At 35.4% G+C, this 21,962-nt stretch overlaps 1 protein-coding gene across 3 annotated transcripts in view; it reads left to right on the plus strand.

Annotated features, from left to right (window-relative positions):
• The window catches only part of ESF1 (ESF1 nucleolar pre-rRNA processing protein), a 65,898-nt gene that overhangs the window by 15,111 nt on the left and 28,825 nt on the right, over positions 1-21,962 (plus strand). For all 3 annotated transcript variants that reach the window (XM_077872149.1, XM_077872150.1, XM_077872151.1), the window contains exons 7-9: positions 386-500; positions 2,584-2,731; positions 8,728-8,889. In XM_077872149.1, the coding sequence (XP_077728275.1) occupies positions 386-500; positions 2,584-2,731; positions 8,728-8,889 (425 nt within the window). The remainder of the gene's footprint in view (positions 1-385; positions 501-2,583; positions 2,732-8,727; positions 8,890-21,962) is intronic.

A 21,962-nucleotide genomic window follows, 5' to 3' on the forward strand; every position in this document is an offset into this window, starting at 1 on the left:
TCTGATACTTTATTTTCAGAACACTTATCCAGTACTAATTCTATTCGATCTTCATACCATGCTATTAGGAGTCTAGGTCTTTTTGAAACATGAGGGACCCATGTGTGTTTGCACCTGACTCATATTAACAGACTCCTAACACAGGGTTTCTACCTACAAAGTTCCCTCAAATTTAGTGGAGTTACAGATTTATAGTTTATGAATTTCATAAATTTTGTGCCAAGGTTATTTCTAACATTGTTTGCCCCATCTACATGTGTGTTTTATAGAAACTTTTATATGGTATGTATGTATAAACTAGAACTAATTAGAAAAGAACCTGAACTCTGGTTGTTTATCACTACAGCATATGTTAAAATAAATTTATTTTTTCTTTGTTTCTTAGGTTTATACCAGATGATATTACTTTTGATGATGAGCCCAAGGACATAGCCTCAGAAGTGGACTTAACAGCATATAAACCAAAATATTTCACATCTGCTGCAATGGGAACATCAACGGTATTTCTTAACTTTTAAAGATGTATAGCTGGACTCTTGCTTTTAGAAAAGAGTTTGTGTATTATTTACTCATTCATCTTCAGAAATGGAAAGTATTCAAAATTTTAGTGCACAAATACAAATAGGAGTGAGACACAAGTGTATTTGCATTTTTATCTACCACATCTGTCTGAACCTATTTTCAGATTTTTGTTATCCTTTAAGCTTGAGTCAATTACCTGCAAATGTTTCTTTTTTCTCCTTTATCTTTCCCCTATATTCTCATTCAAGTAGATTCTTTTTTTTTTTTTTTTTTTTAAAGATTTTATTTATTTATTCATGATAGTTACACAGAGAGAGACAGAGAGGCAGAGACACAGGTAGAGGGAGAAGCAGGCTCCATGCAGGGAGCCCGACGTGGGATTCGATCCTGGGTCTCCAGGATCGTGCCCCGGGCCAAAGGCAGGCGCCAAACCGCTGCGCCACCCAGGGATCCCTCAAGTAGATTCTTTAATAAGTAATATGTCGGTTATTAATATCCTGGGAAGTGGGAGAAGGAGGTAGCATTACCTCAAATCACAGTTAAAACCAGTGGAAATTTTAAATAGGAATACATTTTTTTTTTCTGCAGATGTGATCCAAAATTGTAAAAACAATTAAAGTAAAATAGTTCAGGATTATTAGATGTAACTTTACTGCTCAGTAATGAATTAGCCAGAAGATTTCTATTGCGTTGATTTGTTACTTGGCTGCTTATCTTCTCTTTTCCCCCTATTAAACCTGCTACCCACAGATAGACTGCAGTAACCACACAGGTTTCCCATTGCCTTTCCTGTGACAGACCACTGTGCTCTTCTGAGGATAGTCTAGTGGTAGAGAGAACTGCTGTATCTGTCACCTGCATGCTTTGTTGGGTACTGTGTGGCCTTGATTAGTTACTGAGCATGATAGAACCCCACCATTATGAAATAAGTGAAGTTTAATAGATTCAGTAACATAAAATAAAGGGTCAGGTTGTTTTCAAGACTGAAAAATGACCAAGGCAAGTCTGTGCAGACAGCCATTCTGGAATTCCTAGAGTCCAGGTGTACCATCCACAATCAGTCCCAGTTCCAGCAGCAATTTTGTGGTTACCAATTCAGACAAATTATCGGAATAGGGATAATTCTAAATCCGGTGACTAGTTAGAACTTCTAAGGTAGTGTCAGCTATCTTAAAGATCCCTTGGTTAATTGGTACTCATTTTTTTGTCCTAATCTGGGGAGATTAACCTGAGGGGGAAAAAAAACAAGGGTAGGGGACCTACCCTGTGATAACATCTAAAACTTCTGATAGAGCCTATCTGAGAATAGGGCCTGCATGGAGCACAGGAGCTAGACCAAATGTTATAGATGGAGGACAAGAGCCAGACCAGTGATGTTATAGATAGATGAATTTCCGTATCATGAGGGTTTACCATACTTCGAACCAGTAAATGCCTTTCTTATCAGTGGTTCTTAATCTTTTTTTGAAAAACGAACCATACTGGAAGTAGTTGAAAGCTTTATTGGATTTCACAAGGTTTGTAGACCTTCTGAAATACTTAGAACTCCAGGTGAAAAACATGTTTTTGTCAATTCATAATGTTAAATTTTTTACTAGTATGTTTTATTTTTTTCCCTATAATTAATTGACACATTGATGAATTTTTACTTGTAATAATAGAGTACCTTGTGGGCACCTGAGTGACTCTGGTTGAGCATCTGCCTTTGGCTCGTCGTGGTCCCAGGGTCCTGGGATTGAGTCCTGCATTGGCTTTTGTGCAGGGAGCCTGCTTCTCCCTCTGCCTATGCCCCTGCCTCTCTCTGTGTGTCTCTCATGAATAAATAAATAAAATCTTTAAAAAAAAATAGAGTACCTTGCATAGAGCAGAGAGTTAGGAAAAAGATACAGGTTAATTGAAATGGTTCCCCTTTCATAAATAAAATACTTTTTATTATGCATGTCATTTATTATTTGTTTTAGTATGCCTTTTTAAGCTTATAGCCACATTAATGATATTTTATAAGTGTGCATTGCTGATACTTCTATTTTTATTTGTATTTTTTTTTCTTATTGATGAAAGGTGGAGATCACTTGGGATGAGACTGATCATGACAGAATTACAACACTCAATAGGAAGTTTAAAAAGGAAGAGCTTTTAGACATGGATTTTCAAGCCTACTTAGCTTCCTCTAGTGAGGATGAAGAGGAAATAGAAGAAGAGTTACAAGGTACTTGTTAATCTTTCAATGTTTTACATTGTTAAGCCTTTAGATGCCTAATCTAGACTTGTTAATGGAAATAGGTCTTTGGCAGTAACTTAAAAGGGAGTTATCTGCAAAGCATACTCCCATGTATAGTATTATACTTAGTTATCTGCAAAGCATACTGCCATGTATAGTATTATATATACCTACAAATAGTATTTGAAATTTTTTATTTAGAGGTATTTTTTTAGCATGAATTTCTCTAACCACAAACATTTTGTTTAAAACTGTTACCAAGGGGCAGCCTGGGTGGATCAATGGTTTTTTTGTTTTGTTTTGTTTTTGTTTTTGTTTTTTTAAAGATTTTATTTATTTATTCATGATAGTCACAGAGAGAGAGACAGAGAGGCAGAGACACAGGCAGAAGGCGAAGCAGGCTCCATGCACCGGGAGCCAACATGGGATTCGATCCTGGGTCCCCAGGATCGCGCCCCGGGCCAAAGGCAGGCACCAAACCGCTGCGCCACCCAGGGATCCCGGATCAATGGTTTAGTGCCACCTTTGGCCCAGGGCCTGATCCTGGAGACCCGGGATCAGGTCCCACGTTGGGCTTTCTGCATGGAGCCTGCTTCTCCCTCTGCCTGTGTCTCTGCCTCTCTCTCTCTTTCTCTGTGTTTCTCATGAATAAATAAATAAAATCTTAAAAAGAAAGTAAAATAAAACTGTTACCAAATAGGGCAGCGCTCCCGGGTCCCCTTCCTCTTCCAGAGCTTTGTACTATCACTTTACAATTGCTCAATAAATTTCGCTTTGCTGCCCATCTGGAATAAAATAAAGCTGTTACCAAACACAAAAAGCCTGGCTTTTTGGTCTTGTCCTGACTTACACAGTTTTGCAGTCTCTTAACAAAGTAATAAAATGCTCTGTTAACCCACCCCCACCCCCCACCCCCCACTTTTTAAGCTAAGAGCTACCTTTGGATTGATTTTTTTTTTTTTTAAGATTTATTTATTTATTTTGGATATATAGAGAGAGCATGAGCAGGAGGAGCCGAGGGAGAGAGCCCAAGCAGACCCCATGCTCAGTGCAGAGCCCAATCCTGAGATCACAGTCCTGAGATCATGACCTGAGCCGAAACCAAGAGCTGGATGTTAATTGACTGTGCCACCCAGGCACCCGTTTGATTGAATATTTTTTTATATTCCATTTTCTCTTCAAATAGTTTAGAAAGTAGACTCTGTTTCTGTTCATTTAGTGATTATCCTAGAATTTATGATTTGCATTCTTAAATTATTATGGTCTAATGGTAATTAATGTTTCTACCCTCCTAGACAATATGCAGAATCTTTATTTATGATAGTCACAGAGAGAGAGAGAGAGAGGCAGAGACATAGGCAGAGGGAGAAGCAGGCTCCATGCACCGGCAGCCCGATGTGGGATTCGATCCCGGGTCTCCAGGATCGCGCCCTGGGCCAAAGGCAGGCACCAAACCGCTGCGCCACCCAGGGATCCCAATATGCAGAATCTTAAAACAGCTCTCATGCTATCCTGTTTATTATAATTCTATTTTTTTGTAAGTCCTATGGACTATTTAAATATTTAAACTGCCCTTATTTCCATTTACCCACATTTTTTCCCAATTTCTTTGTTCCTTATTCTTTTCTAAGTCTTATACTTCTATCTAGGATTATTTTCCTTCTACTTTGCATATGTCCTTGATAAATTCTGGTAGTATTTGCTGGTGTCAAACTCTTGAGTTTTATAAAAATGTCCTTATTTTGCTTTCACTTGTGAAAGATACTTTCATTGGTAAAAAAAAAAAAAAAAATCTGGGTGGGAAGTCCTCACCAGCTCCACATTAATGATAATATCCTACAGACTTGTAGTTTTTCTTTTTATTTGTGTGCTTGGGTTTTTTTGGGTTTCTTGCATTTGTGGCATGGTATCTTTCATCAGTTTTGGAATTTTCTCAACCATTATCTAATCAGATATTTCTTCTTCCCCGTCCTTCTGAGATATATATATGTATATATTATTTCTTTCCACTGTAACTTCATTTTGCTATTCTCATATATTTCTTACTTTATGGTCTCTCTGTGCTGTGTTCTGGATATTTTTTTCTGATGTGTCTTCCAGTTCACTAATTGCTTTTCAGCAGTGTTGAATCTGTTGATAGACCTATCCATTACATTCCTAATTTTGATTTTTATATTTTTACTCCAGAAAGCCCTGTTTGGTTATTTTTCAAATCCACGATATATTTTTATAATTTCCCATTCATTGCAGATATTTTCAACACTTCTGTAAATGGAATAAGCATGTTTTTATAGTCTATGTCTGATAATTTCAGTATTTTAAGTCTTTTTGGGTTCATTTCTGTTACTGTACAAGATATTTCTCTTTTGTTTACTTGTATACATGGTTAACTTTGTGTTCTAATTTGATAGTTGAGATGAGAGTATCTAATCAGAGAGAACTTTCATTTACTCTGGTCATTTTGGGACTACATTACTCCCAAGATTTGAGGCTTCAGGTTCCTTGGACTTTTTGGGTGACACAAGTCTTCATAAGGGTTTACTACTGGTTGACTTCTACCCTAATGGTATATCCCTCTGGGTCCCTGCATAAAGTAGACATAGTAGTTGAAATCTCCTCTTATAACATTTGTCCTCTTGGCCCTGCTAAGCTGCTGAAACGTTTAGTTTTATAGCTATTTCTCTGTGTATCAGTAAATGTTCTCAGGGAAAATAAATCTTGAATACAAGAGAGTCAACTCCATGGTGCTCCCTTCTTGATTTTGACTTGGTAATTTTTTACTAATTTTTCAGTTCTTTAAAGTTTTTTTTTTAACCCATTGATGCTTTTAAGATTTTTAAAATATTTCATCTGACATGATATCCTTGGTGAAAGAGTTGGTCTGAAGTATCTAGCTTGCCATAAATGGAAGCAGAAGTTGTCAAATTATCTGTTTTATTTAGAAGTTTGTTTTGATGATTGAAATTATCAATGGTGTATTTTCTAGTTGTATATGATGTTTACCTAAAATAACCCTTTTTTTAAAAAAGAACCAAAAAAAAAAAAAAAACCCAAAAAACCTTTTTTCCCTGTATGTAATCTGGCTCTGTTTGGAAAGGTTTGCTTGATTGTAATTTCTTACCAGTTTTTGGTTGATGCTATCTCCCTAATATATTCACATCTTCATTTGTCTTATCTAATAGAATTCCAAGTCATGCAAAATTGTGTAAGGGATTTAGTGTTAACAACAAATACTATAAATGTTAAATATTAAGCATTTTTAATTAGCAGTGGTGAATAGTCTTTTTATTTATAGCTTAACATTTTTCATAGCTACTTTTGGTTTTGGTTTTGTATATGCATTATTTTTATTACCTGAATGTCAAATTAAATAAATCCTAAAATTCTTCTTGAGTATTAACATAGGACCATTAACTCTTAAACTTTCTTAGGTCCTGTGATTGGCCTGTCATCATTTCTTTAGACTACTAAAGACACTGCATCTCATTTTTTCTGAGATTTTCATAAAGTGCTCCTCTTGAACTATGCTCTGCACATGGAATGGGAATTCTAGTTTCTTTGTTCAGACATCTCATATTAATAAGACCACATAATTTCTTAGGTATTTAATAGTCTTTGAAAAAGTATGATTTACAAGGCTGGTTATGTTGGGCACAAAAGCCTTGTCATTTTTTTAAGGCCTGAGTGGCTGTTGTTGTTAACATTTTGGCTTTTCAAACAATTGATGACCATTTTATTTCTAGTGTTCCCAGAACAGCTAAGTCCTTTTCCAAATAGCCTTTGAAATATACATAGTGATTTTTCTACGTATCCTTTTTATTCATATGCCTATATGGTTAGTACTTTCTGAAAATTCTGGATAGTTTTTCTTCATTAGCAGCTGTAAGTTAAAGGAAAGTAGAGAACTGTATACTTGTGAAGATTGGCTGAATGTTAACAGTTTTCTTTGATTGGTTTGAGAGAACTGACCTAGATTTTTAAATGGCGTTATTTGGGGCAGCCCAGCTGGCTCAGCAGTTTAGTGCCGCCTTCGGCCCAGGGTGTGATCCTGGAGACCCAGGATCGAGTCCCATGTCGGGCTCCCTGCATGGAGCCTGCTTCTCTCTCTGCTTCTCTCTCTGCCTGTGTCTCTGCCTGTCTCTCTCTCCCTGTGTCTCTCATGAATAAATAAATAAAATCTTTAAATAAATAAATTCTTTAAATGGCGCTATTCGCATTGGACAAAAATGTATTAATTTGTCAATATGTTAAGATCTTGGGCCCTCTGGTTTCAAATCCTGAGTTTACCCCATAGTAGAGTTATATAGGTTACCCCATATTATATATTTTACTAATAAAACTTTTAAGAATTAATCGCTTTTTGTTTGAAATCTACTACTCATTAAGTTTTAAAAGCATGCGTTTTTTCTTCAGTATTTTAATTGATTTTGCCAACTTAAATTGTAATTTAGTACTTCTGATAAATACATTCGTATATTTGAATGCCTTAGTTACTAGATGTTCATGGTGTTGTTTATAAAGATCATTGCAGGGCTTCTTATTCTTGGATTATTTTTTCATTCCTTATATAGTATTAAGACTTTCACAAAGTATTGTCCTTGAATTGGGAAAAAAAAACCAGACATACATGAGTTATCCCACATTCTAGCACTTCAGAAAGTAAAATTTTAGTACTGGAAAAAATCAATTTAAAGTAGGCCATCAGAGACCTACCACTAAAATGTCAACCTGGAAGGAGCTTGCTTCTAATTATGTTTTCAGAAGTAAGCTTTTAATAGAAAGAAATACATTGCCATTTTGTTAATGTGTTCCTGATGTTTTATCCATTGAATTATGGGATACATGACAGAATTCCATCCAACATTATTTTTGTGGCACAAAGCACAAACAGGAAAAAAATGAATTTCAGCTGTTTGAATGAAAATATAAAAGTGTGATAGGATGGAAAGAATGTCCTGGACTATTTTTTTATTCATTTAGAGAAAAAAACTATGAAAACATTTACTTAACCAGTGCTTTTTCCATGTCACCTTTTTTAAGACGTGAGGACAATCTTAACATTGATGTTTGACAGCTGACTGCTTAATGATGTTAGACATTTTTAGTGACCAGTTAGCCATAGCTTATAGAAGAGAGGGTCTTCATTATGCTACTTCTGAATTTTCCTTTACCAGGGAAATTTAGTCAATTCAAAAAGTCTGTATGTTTTGCATTAAAATCTAGGTTCTTAATTTATGTTTTTGACTTGGAAAAGTACAGTGGAAATATAGAGCAAACAAACTTTTCATATATTAGTTTTCTTTGGTATTTGTTGCCCATGAACTTTATATTATTCCTTTGTATTCTAATTATTTTTATAAAATTAGGAAATGGAAATGTGGATATTTTTCCACACTGGGATATTAGTTGAATTAACTTCTAATTTACTCATTTTTATTCTCAGTGTGTTATTGAGATCCTGAAAGTAAGCATCCTTTTATTCACCACCAAATGGAAAAGACCCATTGTTTGTTTTGGATTATAAGCAGCTTCTTTTATCTGTCTCTTCAGCATAAATAGTTCAATCCATGTACCAAATGTAGCCCAACAATATTCAGCCTCCTTTTATTGACCATAACATTTTAAAGCCACTGTGGCAGATGGTAGAAGACATAAAGAGGGATAAAGTGATGTCTCTCCTCTCTTGTTTATAGGGAAGAGAAAGTTCAAGGATGTTACGTATCTATAAAATTATTTTGAAACATGAAATTTAATAAAAAGGGAGATTCTCAAATATACTGTTTAGACAGTGCTAACTTATATTGCAGGTGATTTTTATTATAGACAAGACTGAATGCTTTCATTTAATTCATTTAATATTAACTGTCTGATTTTGATACTGCATTTTTTCATTTTTTTCTGACAGTACCTTTTGGAAGGTGTAGTGACTGTGAGATTTAAAAGTTATATATTTCTGTATTAAACGAAATTGATCTTTTTATTAGGTGATGATAAAATCAGTATAGAAGAAGATGGGAAAACAAAGAAAAGTCAAAAGGATGATGAAGAACAAATTGCTAAATACAGGCAGCTTTTGCAAGTTATTCAAGAAAAAGAAAAGAAAGGCAAAGAAAATGACATGGAAATGGAAATTAAGTGGGTTCCAGGTAAGAATTAGAAACCCACTAAATATTCACTTGTTTTTCTTCATTTTTCTTCATTTCAAGATGTTGAGTGCATTTTATTTGTTTTGTTTTGTTTTGTTTTTATTTATGATAGTCACAGAGAGAGAGAGAGAGGCAGAGACACAGGCAGAGGGAGAAGCAGGCTCCATGCACCCGGAGCCCGATGTGGGATTCGATCCTGGGGCTCTAGGATCGTGCCCTGGGCCAAGGGCAGGCGCCAAACTGCTGTGCCACCCAGGGACCCCTAGAAATGAAACTCTTAGAAACATAAACCTAAAGAAATCTTATTTGCCATGAATGTTTTGATGAGGAAGTTAACATGGTATTTGCGTATATCTCTTAATTCACTTAGGGGCTAGTGTTTTAGACTTTTGCCAGTTTATTCTTTTTTTTTTTTTTTTTTTTTTTTTTAAGTTTTATTTATTTTTTCATGCAGAGAGAGAGAGAGGCAGAGACACAGGCAGAGGGAGAAGCAGGCTCCATGCCGGGAGCCCAATGCAGGACTCGATCCCAGGACCCCAGGATCGCGCCCTGGGCCAAAAGCAGGCGCGAAACCGCTGAGCCACCCAGGGATCCCCTTGCCAGTTTATTCTTGATTGGTTTCTTTGATTCACTAACTACAAATTATTTCTGTCCATTAATGAAGATAGACCTTTCCTAGATTTGATTCTAGTATTCTCAGGATATATAAACTTGAATACAGGCACCATATCCATTCTAAGGTCATTAAACTTCTTTTTAAAATGTGTATTTCATAAGTAAACTTTCCTCCCATAACTCCTACTAGACCTTAATTAGCAAGGTTTCCCTAGCATAAAATATATAATATATAATTTTCCATCTCCATTTTGCTGTGAAGAGTCAAAGAAATACAGCATAGTAAGTGATTTTTATAACTGCCTTGAAGGGCTCAACAATTTTTTAGAGTAGAATAATACTAATTAAAACCATGTCAAAGCTAAACAAAGATAAAAGCTAGTATAAATGAGGATTGTTTTCTAGCATACACATTTTTTTCAGCAATCTGAGCAAAGCAGCATGTACACTTGGAACCAATACTGGTTTTGCAGAGTGCTGCTGTTTACATACATGTATATCTTTTTTTTAAATTTCAGTATATATAAGATACAGTGTTATATTAGATTCCAATGTACAATATATACATATATCTTTTAAAGCCAGGTAGGGGGCAGCCCGGGTGGCTCAGCAGTTTAGCACCACCTTCAGCCCAGGGCGTGATCCTAGAGTCCCTGGATCAAGTCCCACATCAGGCTCCCTGCATGGAGCCTGCTTCTCCCTCTGCCCGTGTCTCTCTCTCTCTCTCTCTCTCTCTCTCTCTCTGTCTCTGTCTCTATGAATAAATGAATAAATAAATGAATGAATATATATAAATATATATTTTTTTAAAAATTAATAAAGCCAGGTAGGATTTTTGACCAGGATTCAGTTCTTTGCCACAATACATCTTTAGATGAAAGAATACTAATAACTTGTAGGAATATAATTGCTTAAAAACAAGGTGTTCTATGTTCAGTAGTATCTGTTTCTTATAACTGGTATGTTTTTTCACTGGGAATAAAATGTTTGCATAGGTTTTTATTTGTGGAGGGGACTAGCACATTTGATATTTGAGAGTTGATTGACTATTGTAATAAATTTCGTAGGGTGGACTCAACTCCTGCATATTCCTGTGGGAATGTGGTGCTATGTTGTAGCCCATTTGTTTCAAATATTTGTCTTTTGCAGGAAGTGGTGGTAAGAAAAAATGAAGTTTAGTAGTGTTACCATCTGAACAATGATTGGGAGAACTCAGTTTAGTCTGGAGAGGAAGTCTAAAAAGTGACTTACTAGTTATTTTCAAATACTTGCAGAAAGAATATATTAGTGAAGATTTCATTGCTCTTTTTAAATTGGAAGTCAGTATTTTTGCCAGTAAATAAAAGTTGAAGGAAAGTAGAGTTCAATGTAATATAATGAGGAATTCTCATCATCATTAGAATTGTCCAGCAAAAAATCAAAGAGGCTGCTTTAAAGGGGTTGGGTGCCCTTTTCAGTAAGTCTCATAATAAGGCATATCAGTATAACCATACCACTCAGGGATGTTTATGAAGCAATATTTTATTTAAGGTCCTTTACTTCTATTCAATGATTCTAAGGAATATTGAATTCTATTTTAAGTCAAGTATGTAATTACAGTTTAATCTTAGAATGAGCCCATTGAATGAAGATTTTTTTTTTAAGATTTATTTATTTTAGAGAGAGTGGGAGAGCAAGTGTGCACACGTGCTAGCAAGTGGATAGGAAGAGGGAGAGCAAAAATCTCAAGGAGACTTGCCTCTGAGCTCAAAATCCTAGCAGGGTTCAATCCCACAACTTCTTAGATCATGACCTGAGCCAAAACTAAGGGTCAGATGATTAACCGACTGAGCTTCCAGGTGCTCCCAAATGAAGATACTTTATATGAACACTTTAAATTGAAGTATTCAATTGACTGAGAAGGCAGATTTATAGTAAACTTGATTGAGAAGTTTTATAGCTTATAGCAAATATTTCAGCTTTGTCAAGCAGACCAGATCAAACCTTTGTCTATGTTAATACAGTTATATAGGGAAAATACAAAAAAGTGATATACTTGTGTATATAACTGGAAGATATAAGCAACAGTTTTCCTGGGATAAACCTCACTTGGTCATGGTGTATTACCCTTTTAATATATTCCTGGATTCAATTTAATAATATTTTGTTAAAGATTTTTATACCTGTGTTAAATGAGGAATATTTATTTATAGTTTTTGTTTCTTACAGTGTCCTTGGCTTTTGGTGTCAGGGTAATGCTGATCTCATGAAATGAATTGTGAGCTGTTCCCTTTTCTATTTAGCAGTACCTTTTTATCTTGACTCTAATTTCCAGATATAATATTAATGTTACAGAAAATATTTTGAAAATGTAAAATGAAAAATTATCATCTGTAATTCCACTAACCTAATCAGCCTCGGAATGATTCATTGGGCTGATTTAATCTATCATTTCTCTGTTGTTGAATACTTAATCATATTCCTAATCTTTCATTGCCATAGACTCATGGCATTGGGAAGAAATGTGACTAAAGGCCTTTAGCAATCTCAGAACCACAAATATTAGTACTTTCTTCGACTCTTCACACTCATCACCAGCCAAGTAATTGACTTGCTGTTTTAGAGTCTTTTACTTTTAAACAGTTTTTTAACAAAGATGTCCATCCCCTCGCCTCCCTCCCCCCGATTTTAGAAATGTCTCTATGCATGTAGAGAGCAGTCCTACTACAAGGAAAAGCTCATGTTGGCAGTCAGGCTAACTCAGTAGTTATGTGACTTCCTCATTCACATAGCAACTTGACATATGCTGTGTATCAACCTGTGGTTCTCTCACAAGCTGTTAAAACTACCAGTGTCAAAACCTCAAATGTTAAATTTCAGATGCCAAGTATCTAGGATGTTATAAATAATCTATAGCTTTTTCCATATTTTTAGTTATTTTTATAGGATAGCTTCCCAGAAACAGAATTACTGGGAAAAGGCACGAACACTTTTTGTGTTTTGAGATTATTGCCAAATTGCTTTCCAAAGAGTCGTAGCTCATAATGCCTTCAGTAATAGGTAGAAGTGCCAGTTTTGTGGACTTAAAATCAACATTGGGTTTATTTATTTATTTTTTTTACTGCTAATTGAGTGGAGGAATATTAATATTCTAATACATAGTGTGTTTTGTAAGTCTTGTATTTTTGAAGGCCTCAGTTGGGGTATTGCTATCTGTGAATCTTTGGTATATACCTGCACACAAGTATGTGTATACATTTGCAGATTTGGGTATAAATGTAAAAAGTCTTTTATATACTACTCATTAAATGACATAAATGAGCTAATCTTTCAGGATCTCAGTTTATTTGGAAAGTGGGACTGATAATACCTTTCTTGCTGAATCTAAGGTATTTATAAAGATACCTAATAAGCTAGAGTATTATTCATGTCATGTGTGTATTTTGGTGAATTTGTGTCTGATAAAATGTGTGTTCTCAGTAACAATTACCCTGAACCTCAGGACTTTTATGATGTTATACTTCCATAAACCACAGTGGGTCAGTATGAGATTACACTGTATCATTCATCAGTTTTTCTGTGGCTTGATTTCCAAAATACTAAGCTCTTCAGAGAAATAAGTACCCTTAATCACTAACATTTGTTGGAATATGGTTTTTTGTGTGTGTGGTTTTTTTTTAAGATTTTATTTATTTAGTTGTCAGCACAAGCTGGAGGAGTAGCTGGCTCCCCACTTAGCAAGGAGCCTGATGCAGGACTTGATCCCAGGACCCTGGGATAATAACCTGATCCAAAGACAGACAGTTAGGCAACTGAGCCACCCAGGTGTTCCTGATTTGGTTTTTAAAAGGAATTTTAATTTAGAGTGTTTAAACTTCCTACCTTTTTGCCAGGAAGTCAGCTACAGTCCTCCGCTCTACCAGCTGAGCTATCGAAGGGACAGACTTCCTACCTTTTTACTTTGGATTATATACTATAGTAACATTAGAAGTTTAATTCCTTAAAGGTAGAGTATTAAAGGAAGCAGATAACAGGTACATAAGTATAACAACTAGAAAAAACTGTCTGTTGATAAAGTGTTTAATTACAAGATTTTTAAATAAAGTTCCAATTCAGTACTTTGATGTTTATAGAATAATATTTTCCATCTCCTGGCTGACTCACTTTGATAAATAGATAAGGTGAGGTGATACATGTTGGACCTTACTTCTGTCAGTGAATATCCTTGTTAGGGAATTTGTAAGATACATACAAATAAAGGATAGCTGTTTTTATATCATATTTAAATAGCCTCTCTTATGTTAATAGTTTAAATTATGTAACTTTTTTTTGCTGTAGATAATACAAGGTATACATAAAAAATATCTTTGAAATTCCATCTAGAATATGAACAAATAACGACATGTTTCTTTGTAATCTTAAAATACATTAGATGTGGTAAAAGTCCTCTTTTTCTTAGTTATCTTTGGTTTAATAGATGCTGGTGAAAAGCATATCTGGTCTTTTTTTCCCCTCAATATCCTTCAGTACCCCAACTTCCCTTTAAGTACTTACCAAGCGCCTCCTAATGCCAGGAACTATTCTGGACACAGTGTGAACAAAACTTATAAATTCTTAATATCATAAATCTTATGTTTGTTGAAGGGGAGACACATAAGTCTGATAAAAAAAAATATTTTGGCAGAAGCTAGTAGAGGTCAGGGAGTGAGACATGCAGAGAAGAGTGTGAGAACAGAGGAAATAGTAAATACATGGCTGCCCTAAAGCTGTAGTTTATCCAGTTTAAGGAATGGCAAAGAAAGAATAGTGTGACAGGAGTGAGTGAATGGAGGAAAGAATGATAGATGAGGTTAGAGAGGTAACATGGAACCAGACCATGAAGTTCTTCTGGATTATTTTAAGAACTGGAATTTTTTTCTCTGAGTGAGATGATAAGCCATTGGAGTTTTGAGCTGATCTGAATTATTTTTTAATAGGACCACCCTGGCTGCTGTCTTGAGAGTAGATTAAGGTAAGAAGTAGGACAGAATTGAAGAAATCAGTCACAAGGCTATTGCAATAGTCCTAAAATAATGAAGATTGTGAGTGGAATAAATTTGCAAAAGAACCTCAGAAATTCTCTTTGGACACATGTTAATTTTAAGATGCCTATTAGATACCAAGTTGGTATGTCAAGGAGATATTTGGATATACAATTTAGAGTTCAGGGAAGAGGTCAGAACTGGAGATCCAAATTTGGGGATCTTCATTGTCCAGGTCTCTGAAAGTAAAGAACACCAAAAGAGTGGATATAGGTAGAAAAGAAAAGAGGTTCCAAAATTGATCCCTGGAGCACTCTAGCATATACAAGTTGAAGAGAGCATATATATAATCCAAAGGGCTGGCTACCAAAACAGGAGGAAATTCAGAGTTCTAGGGTATCCAGACAGCCAAGTGAATGAAGAAAGCATTTCAATGAGAAGATGGGTCAATAAAATACAGACTAAGAATGACCAGTGTGGAGATCATCAGTGATTTTGAACTGTTTTGGTAGAATGGAAGGGACATGATTAATGTGGATTCAAGTGAGAATGAGAATTGGAATTGGAGACAGCAAGTACAGACAACTCCTTTTCCTAAAATACTTAACTGCCCAGAAGTTCATTCCTAAAGAGTACTTCAACATGTAACTTCCAAAAACAAAGACAGTCTTCTACATAAGTGCAATGTTTTTATCACACTAAAGGATTTTAATATTGATAAAATAATAGGTATCTTACTCATTCCAATAATATTCTTTATAGTTTTTTCATGAAAGTGTCAGTGAGTTTTAAAGTGTCTGCTGGTAGTGGTTTATAGAATATCCAGAATCTGGATTTGACTAATTGTTGCCTAATTCAGATAGTTAATTCAGCTAAAAGAGGTTTTGGCAAGAATTCTCCATAAATGATGTTGTATACTTCTCATTGCCACACTTCATGAGGTCTCTGATGTCAATTTGTCCCATTATTTGTGCTGTTAACTTTGCTTACTCAGTTAAGAAGGTGTCTGACTGATTTTTTTCATTGTAAAGACATTTTTTTTTGTAATTAATTAGCGTGTATTTAAAAATGTGTTGGTATCTTATGAAGTTACACTACTAGTGCCACTGAATTTTTGCACTGCTGTCATAGAACTTGATTTACACTCCTACCCCCCACATTGTGAATCAGAAACCACGGGTTACCCTAGGAGCTGGCAGAGAGCAACAGCTGTGCCAAGTGCGACCAGAAAGCTTGCTGGAGCAGTTAGAGAAGCCCTGGCCTGTCCTAGTTCTCAGCTTGAGGACCCCGTTCTGTAGGGGAACTCTGCGAGGCCCTGCGTAACCCTAAGTGCTAGGTGCTAATACGTGGTGGTGGTTTTTTGTTTTGTTTTGTTTTGTTTTTTTATGTATTTTTAAATAAAGACAGTTCTGTAATGCCCTTCTTCAGAACAAGCCATTTGCTGCTGTGGCATTCTTTTTTCTTTGTTTCAGTGTGGGGTGGGGATCTAAAACCCTCTTCCTAAACTAAGGCAATCAAATATTTTTGGATAAATTAAAAAAAAAAAAGTAAATATCCTATTCCCCAACATTTTCTCTGCTGCTATTGGCATTCATTGTTGATCCTTGCTTTAGTCAAGTTACTATACTATACATTGGAAATGCTGATTTTCTGTCATTCCTTCTACATTTATTAGTTTTCATCTATCCCTTTCTCAAGTTACTAATGGATTGACAGATCTTGAAGAGTTTTTCTGTAATAGGTCACAGAGGAATGGGAAAGAAACTGAAGGAGAAAGTGAGATCAAGAGAGCATTTTTCTTTCATATGGGAAAAATAACAGTATGCTATGTATGTTTCTGGGAATAACCCACCAGAGACAGAAAAAAATGATGCAGAGAACTATGTCCTGAAGTAGGCAAAAGAAGTTGGAATATTTTACACAACTGGAGGGATTGGGCATTTCATCCATTTTAACAAGAGAGAAGGCATAGAATATGGTCACAGAATAATGGTTAAAAATGATATTCGCCTATTTGCTTGTATTAGTGAAACAGGAAGGTCATCAGCTGAGAGCAGGGATAAGGGAAGAGGTTGAGATTTTGGGAGAAAAGAAGATAAGAAATAAGTAAGAGTCGTGAAGACAGAAATTTAATAGTATTGCTGAGCAGCAGTAAGGGAGCACTTGAAGTTCATGGTCTTGTAAAGTTGGATGAATCAACATAGTTATGTTTTTCTTTAGCCACATTTAATGATGTGCAATCATGGAGTAAGGAGAGAGTTGGATTAAACCAGTTTAGAAGATTTATCAATCAAATATGACCAAGCAAGAGAGGGACAAAGTTATATGCAAGGGGTTGATTGTAATGATGGACCAAAGTATCTGGGTTGGGTCAGGAGGAAAATGAGGGCACATTAGGAGTGAGGGATGGGGAAGAGGTAAGAGGATTGATGGATTGTAGGTCCCAGTGAAACATAAGATTAGCCTTATTAGTCTAGGGTTACTAGAGAGAATAAAATGGAAAGATTGGAGCTAGTGTTTGAGGAGTAGGATACTTGAAATTAAGACTGATGGGACTGCAATTTTGGGTTATGACATAATTTAGTTATGATTCTGAGAGTGAGTTTCTAAGATGAGATGGCATCATAGATTGATAGGAGAAGAGGAGGTCAATGAACTGGGAAGTTCAAGGTGTTATAAGGATCATCTGTGTAGATATTGCGGTCACCAAGAATTAAGACAAGGCTAGTATTGGAAAGAGTGGCAGTGAGCCAAGGGCTTAGTTCTTCAAGAATGAGGGGAGAGAATAGTCATTAGTTATCTTTAATAAGAAAGGCTTGTAGGTGATATGGTCTCATAACATGATATTTATTTAGTGTTGGGGGCTTGAGGGAGATGGGCTAGCCAGTGAACTGAAAGTGACCATGAGTAGTAAGAAGGACAAACTATGAGAGAGAAAAATTCACCACCTAAAAAGGATATAGGGGGATCCCTGGGTGGCACAGTGGTTTGGCGCCTGCCTTTGGCCCAGGGCGCGCGATCCTGGAGACCCGGGATCGAATCCCACATCAGGCTCCCGGTGCATGGAGCCTGCTTCTCCCTCTGCCTATGTCTCTGCCTCTCTCTCTCTCTCTCTCTCTCTCTGTGACTATCATAAATAAATAAAAATTAAAAAATTTAAAAAAATTAAAAGGATATAGGAATATAGGCCCCCGAGGAGAACCAGGTTTTAGTGAGACTCAGACAAGTCCGTGAATGCAGAGGATTCTGTGAATGAATATTAATGAATGTGATTATGACTGACTTGTAGAAGAGCTTCATTGTAGAGGAAGACAGAGAAATGCGAATGTTCACCACTTTATTAGAAGAATGATTTGGAAGTTGTAGACTTCTTGTGGTAATGGTTTTAAATAGTGATAAAGGGCATGATGAGATTAATGCTGATGGTCTTAAAGCTTTAATAGTAGTAAGACTGTGAGTGTCTTGAAGGAGCTCTTGTCAGGAACCTAGAACTGTAGGATACTTTTTCAAAGGAAGCATGGAAGCTAGAGAAGAAGCAGCAAGAACTCCCCTTGCTGTCTGTCTAAGCCAGCTCACTGAGGCAGAAGGCACTCAACTTACTCTTTCTTCCACTCTTTACAGTTGTAATTTTGTGTGTATTCTGGTGTTTGTTTTGTCCTTTGTTCTTCCTTTTTTCCCTTTTATTCTACCTTTATTCCTCTGTTTAGTGACCCACTGGGAACGTTCCCCACACAGAGACACATTAATGACATGTATCCATGGCCATTGTATTATTTATTCTCTGTTTGGAAAAAAAATTGCTTGTGAATCAATTGGGCATTCTTTCTGCTAGGCAGCCCAGTTTCAAACAATTTTCAGACATCTCAAAACCTGTTCACTGTTTACTTTTGGCTATATCAGTATTTCCATTTATTGTCAGTGTATCCACCTTACGGATATATTTGAAGTATAACTGAAGTATATTCACAAAATTTTTTTTTGTTAAGAACTTTTAAAATAACCAGATGTTTAAAGTTTTGAGTTGAGTCGAGAGAAGAGCATTAAATGGAAAACCTGAACTTTAAAATAAAGAATTTACAGTAAGCTTTGTATTTTGATGATGGGGTAGAAATGAATTTGCAGTACGCTCTACTATCTTGTACATAGCTGGTATGTCTACAGCTTTAAAATTTAGGTGTATGTTCCTTCCTTGAATCATGCAGTTAACAAGGTGACTATAATGGTTTTGTAAGAAGCTAAAACTTTTTACTGTGCAAAAAACCCCTTTTTAATCATTTGTGAAATATGTAATAAAAATGAAAAACAGCTAGGGTTGTCTAAAAACATTGGTAGCACATTTTCTCCATAGATTTGCCAGTAAATATTTACCAAGTTTTCTGGATTATTTTATAGATGATTTTCTCTATTAATAATATAAAGACTTAATTTAAAAGAGCTATCCAAAGAGCTTTTAAAAGATCTGAAGCAAAAATTGAGGATATTTTTATACCAGTCAAAGTGTCAGAAAGTGCTAAAATTCCCATATGTTTTGAAGTTTCAGGTTAATTGGTCTGCTGTTTTAGGATGGTTACAAACATCTAGGATGATTTTTTTGATCAGTACCTCTTTTTCTGCCCATATATCACATCAGTTGTACTGTTTGCATCTGTAGCCACTATTTCTAGACAGTAGTACTATTTTTTTTTTTACTTTGCCATAGATTTATAATCTGCCTGAAGTCAGTTCAAGAAGAGTGAGCTTGTTTCATGTATTATTTTCCCACAGCCCATAGCTATGCTGATTTGTTTGAAGTTGCGAATTCTTTGGTCTTTAAAGCAGAACTTTTGCCTATTCTATTTGAGGTTGTCCCACGTCATCATTCTATATGCTAACTGCCTGGCTAGCAAACCATCATTTTTCTCACACATGTTCCATATGTTATTTTGACAGAATCTCCTCAGACTACTTACTTTCAGCAGTTTCATTACTCTTCTTTATTTTCTAAAACTGGAAAATCATACAACCTTAAATTTACTACTTGAACACATTAATTTTTTCCTGATTTTTTTTATTGTGATAAAATACATTTAACATAAGATTTACCATCCTAACCATTTTTTAAGTGTACAGTTCAGTTCATGTTGTGGCAACCATTACCACCATCCATCTCCAGAATTCCTCTTCATCTTTGCAAAACTGAATCTATATCCATTAAAACAGTAATGCCTCATTCTTCCTCTCCTTTGCCCCAGCAGTAACCATTCAACTTTCTGTCTCTATGATTTTGACCACACTAAGTACCTTGTAAGTGGAATCATACAATATTTATCTTTTTTGTGATTGGCTTATTTCAATTAGCATAATGTCTTCAAGGTTCATCCCTATTGTAATATATGTCAGAATTTCTTTCTTTTTTAAACTTGAATAATATTTTACTACACACCCCACATCCTGGTAACATTTACCCATTGATAGTCACTTGGGTTGCTTCCATATTTTATTTTAACTACACATTACCTTCTATAAGCAGACATAATTGGTTATATTAGACCCCTATTTTGAGTTCTCTGTTTTTAATTTCACTTCTCATACTTATTTTCACATATTTCTAAATAATCTTTATACTTAAAATGCCTGCACCACATTCCATTGTGTTTCTGATTTGTAAATTATGAATCACTCCCTTGACATTGTGTTTTAGGCTCTTTCTAATGTTTCGCTATTATGGATAACATAATAACCTTATATTGGACTTTCTTAGGGTAAGTTCCTAACAGTAGAACATCTTATATAAGATGTGTCTTATCACGTATCTTGAAATAGTTCTATTAATTCATGGTGCTAACTGGGAAACATTTTTTTAATTTATCAAGGTGCCTTAGAAATGCTGATAATAGGTTCCTAGAGGCTCAGTTTAGGTGTCTGACTCTTGGCTTTGGCTCAGGCCATGATCTCATCGGTCATGAATTTGAGCCCTGTGTTGGGCTTCATGCTCTTCGGGGAGTCTGCTTGAAGATTCTCTCCTTCTGCACCTCCCCCCACTCCTGTGTGTATGTGCTCTTTCTCTCTCTTTCCCAAATAAATAGATCTTTTTTTTATTTTTTTTAAATTTTTTTATTATTTTTTTTTAGATCTTTTTTTTAAAATGCTGATAACATTTTACACAAAATCAAATCTAGCTCCTACAAGAAGTTCAGTTTTGAAGCCACAGAAAGAAAAGGGCAGAAGTACTTTCTGCAGATCATTGGTTTGATGCAAAACTTAATCCCACTGTGAGACCATATGCCATTTTCTTGGTCTCTGAAACATTTGCCAACTTTTTTCAGTGCCCTTTTGGTTAGACCATTGTAGACAAATGTTCACTGACTATAATGCAATGATAATTTTCAACTATGAGGTCCCAAATGAAGCCAGTAAAATGTCTGTGGCTTGAACTGGTGGCTAGGCTGGCTGAATCTGCTGATTTCATGTGGGAAGGGCTCTGTATTATTCATTTCACATCAACATTGTTTGCCTGATATAACCTATTGAAAAAGGTTGTAAGGGTGCTTTCCTCCATTAGGATAATCTTCATTGAGGGTGGGTGGGATAGCACTCATCAAATGAACTGTCAAGAGATATATCCTTAGCTTAATTCAGTGACGTAGAAAACCTGTATTTGTAAAATTATTTGGCATAGTTTAGAATAGCTTGATCCTCTGTATGCCGAAAGATGAGTGCCAGTAATTTGACTTGGGTGAGTTCCCTTTGGTGTTTGGAATATGTCTTAGTGGTAAGTTGAATCATGTACTTTGAAGGCATATGTTTCCTTAAAAATTGGCTTGTGTAAAGTAGGGAATTCTGTCTGCAAGGGACTTAACCAAGATTTTCCTAAGTATTTCAGCTTAGATTGTCATAAAATACATTTCATTTTAGATTCCCATTGTTCCTTTCTGTAGAAGCATAGGGAGATTTAAAAATATTTTTTAAAGTAATTTGGATGCATAATTTTGATCTGGAAAGAATTATATTCTAAAATACTCTTTAGGAAAAAATAAATAAAACACTCTTTAGGCATGGGAGAAGAAATTTGCACCTAATGGATGCCTATTACTTTGTCAGAAAATGTGTTTTGCTAAAAATTTTACATTAAATTCTTCCAACAATTCTGTAAAGTGGTTATTAGCTGATTGTACAAAAGAGAAAACTGAGATACAGACTTACTCAAGATCAAAAAGCTAGGAGTTTTTTGTTTTCAGCTAGCTGAAGAACGTACGTAATTCAGACCTTGATGTGTCTGACTTCTGTACCATTAGAGTATTTTCCCTGGGTTACTAATCGAATCTAGCACTGTCTTCATTTAGTGCTTTCCTCAATCTGCGTATGTTTACTATTGCATGCACAAAGATATATAAAGATGTTCAGTGAATTTTACTTGAGAATTTGGAGAAATTTTGCTAAAAACAATAAGCACCTACTGAGGATGACTTAGTATGTGCT

This window comes from Canis aureus, chromosome 26 (genome assembly GCF_053574225.1).
Source record: "Canis aureus isolate CA01 chromosome 26, VMU_Caureus_v.1.0, whole genome shotgun sequence".
NCBI lineage: Eukaryota > Metazoa > Chordata > Mammalia > Carnivora > Canidae > Canis > Canis aureus.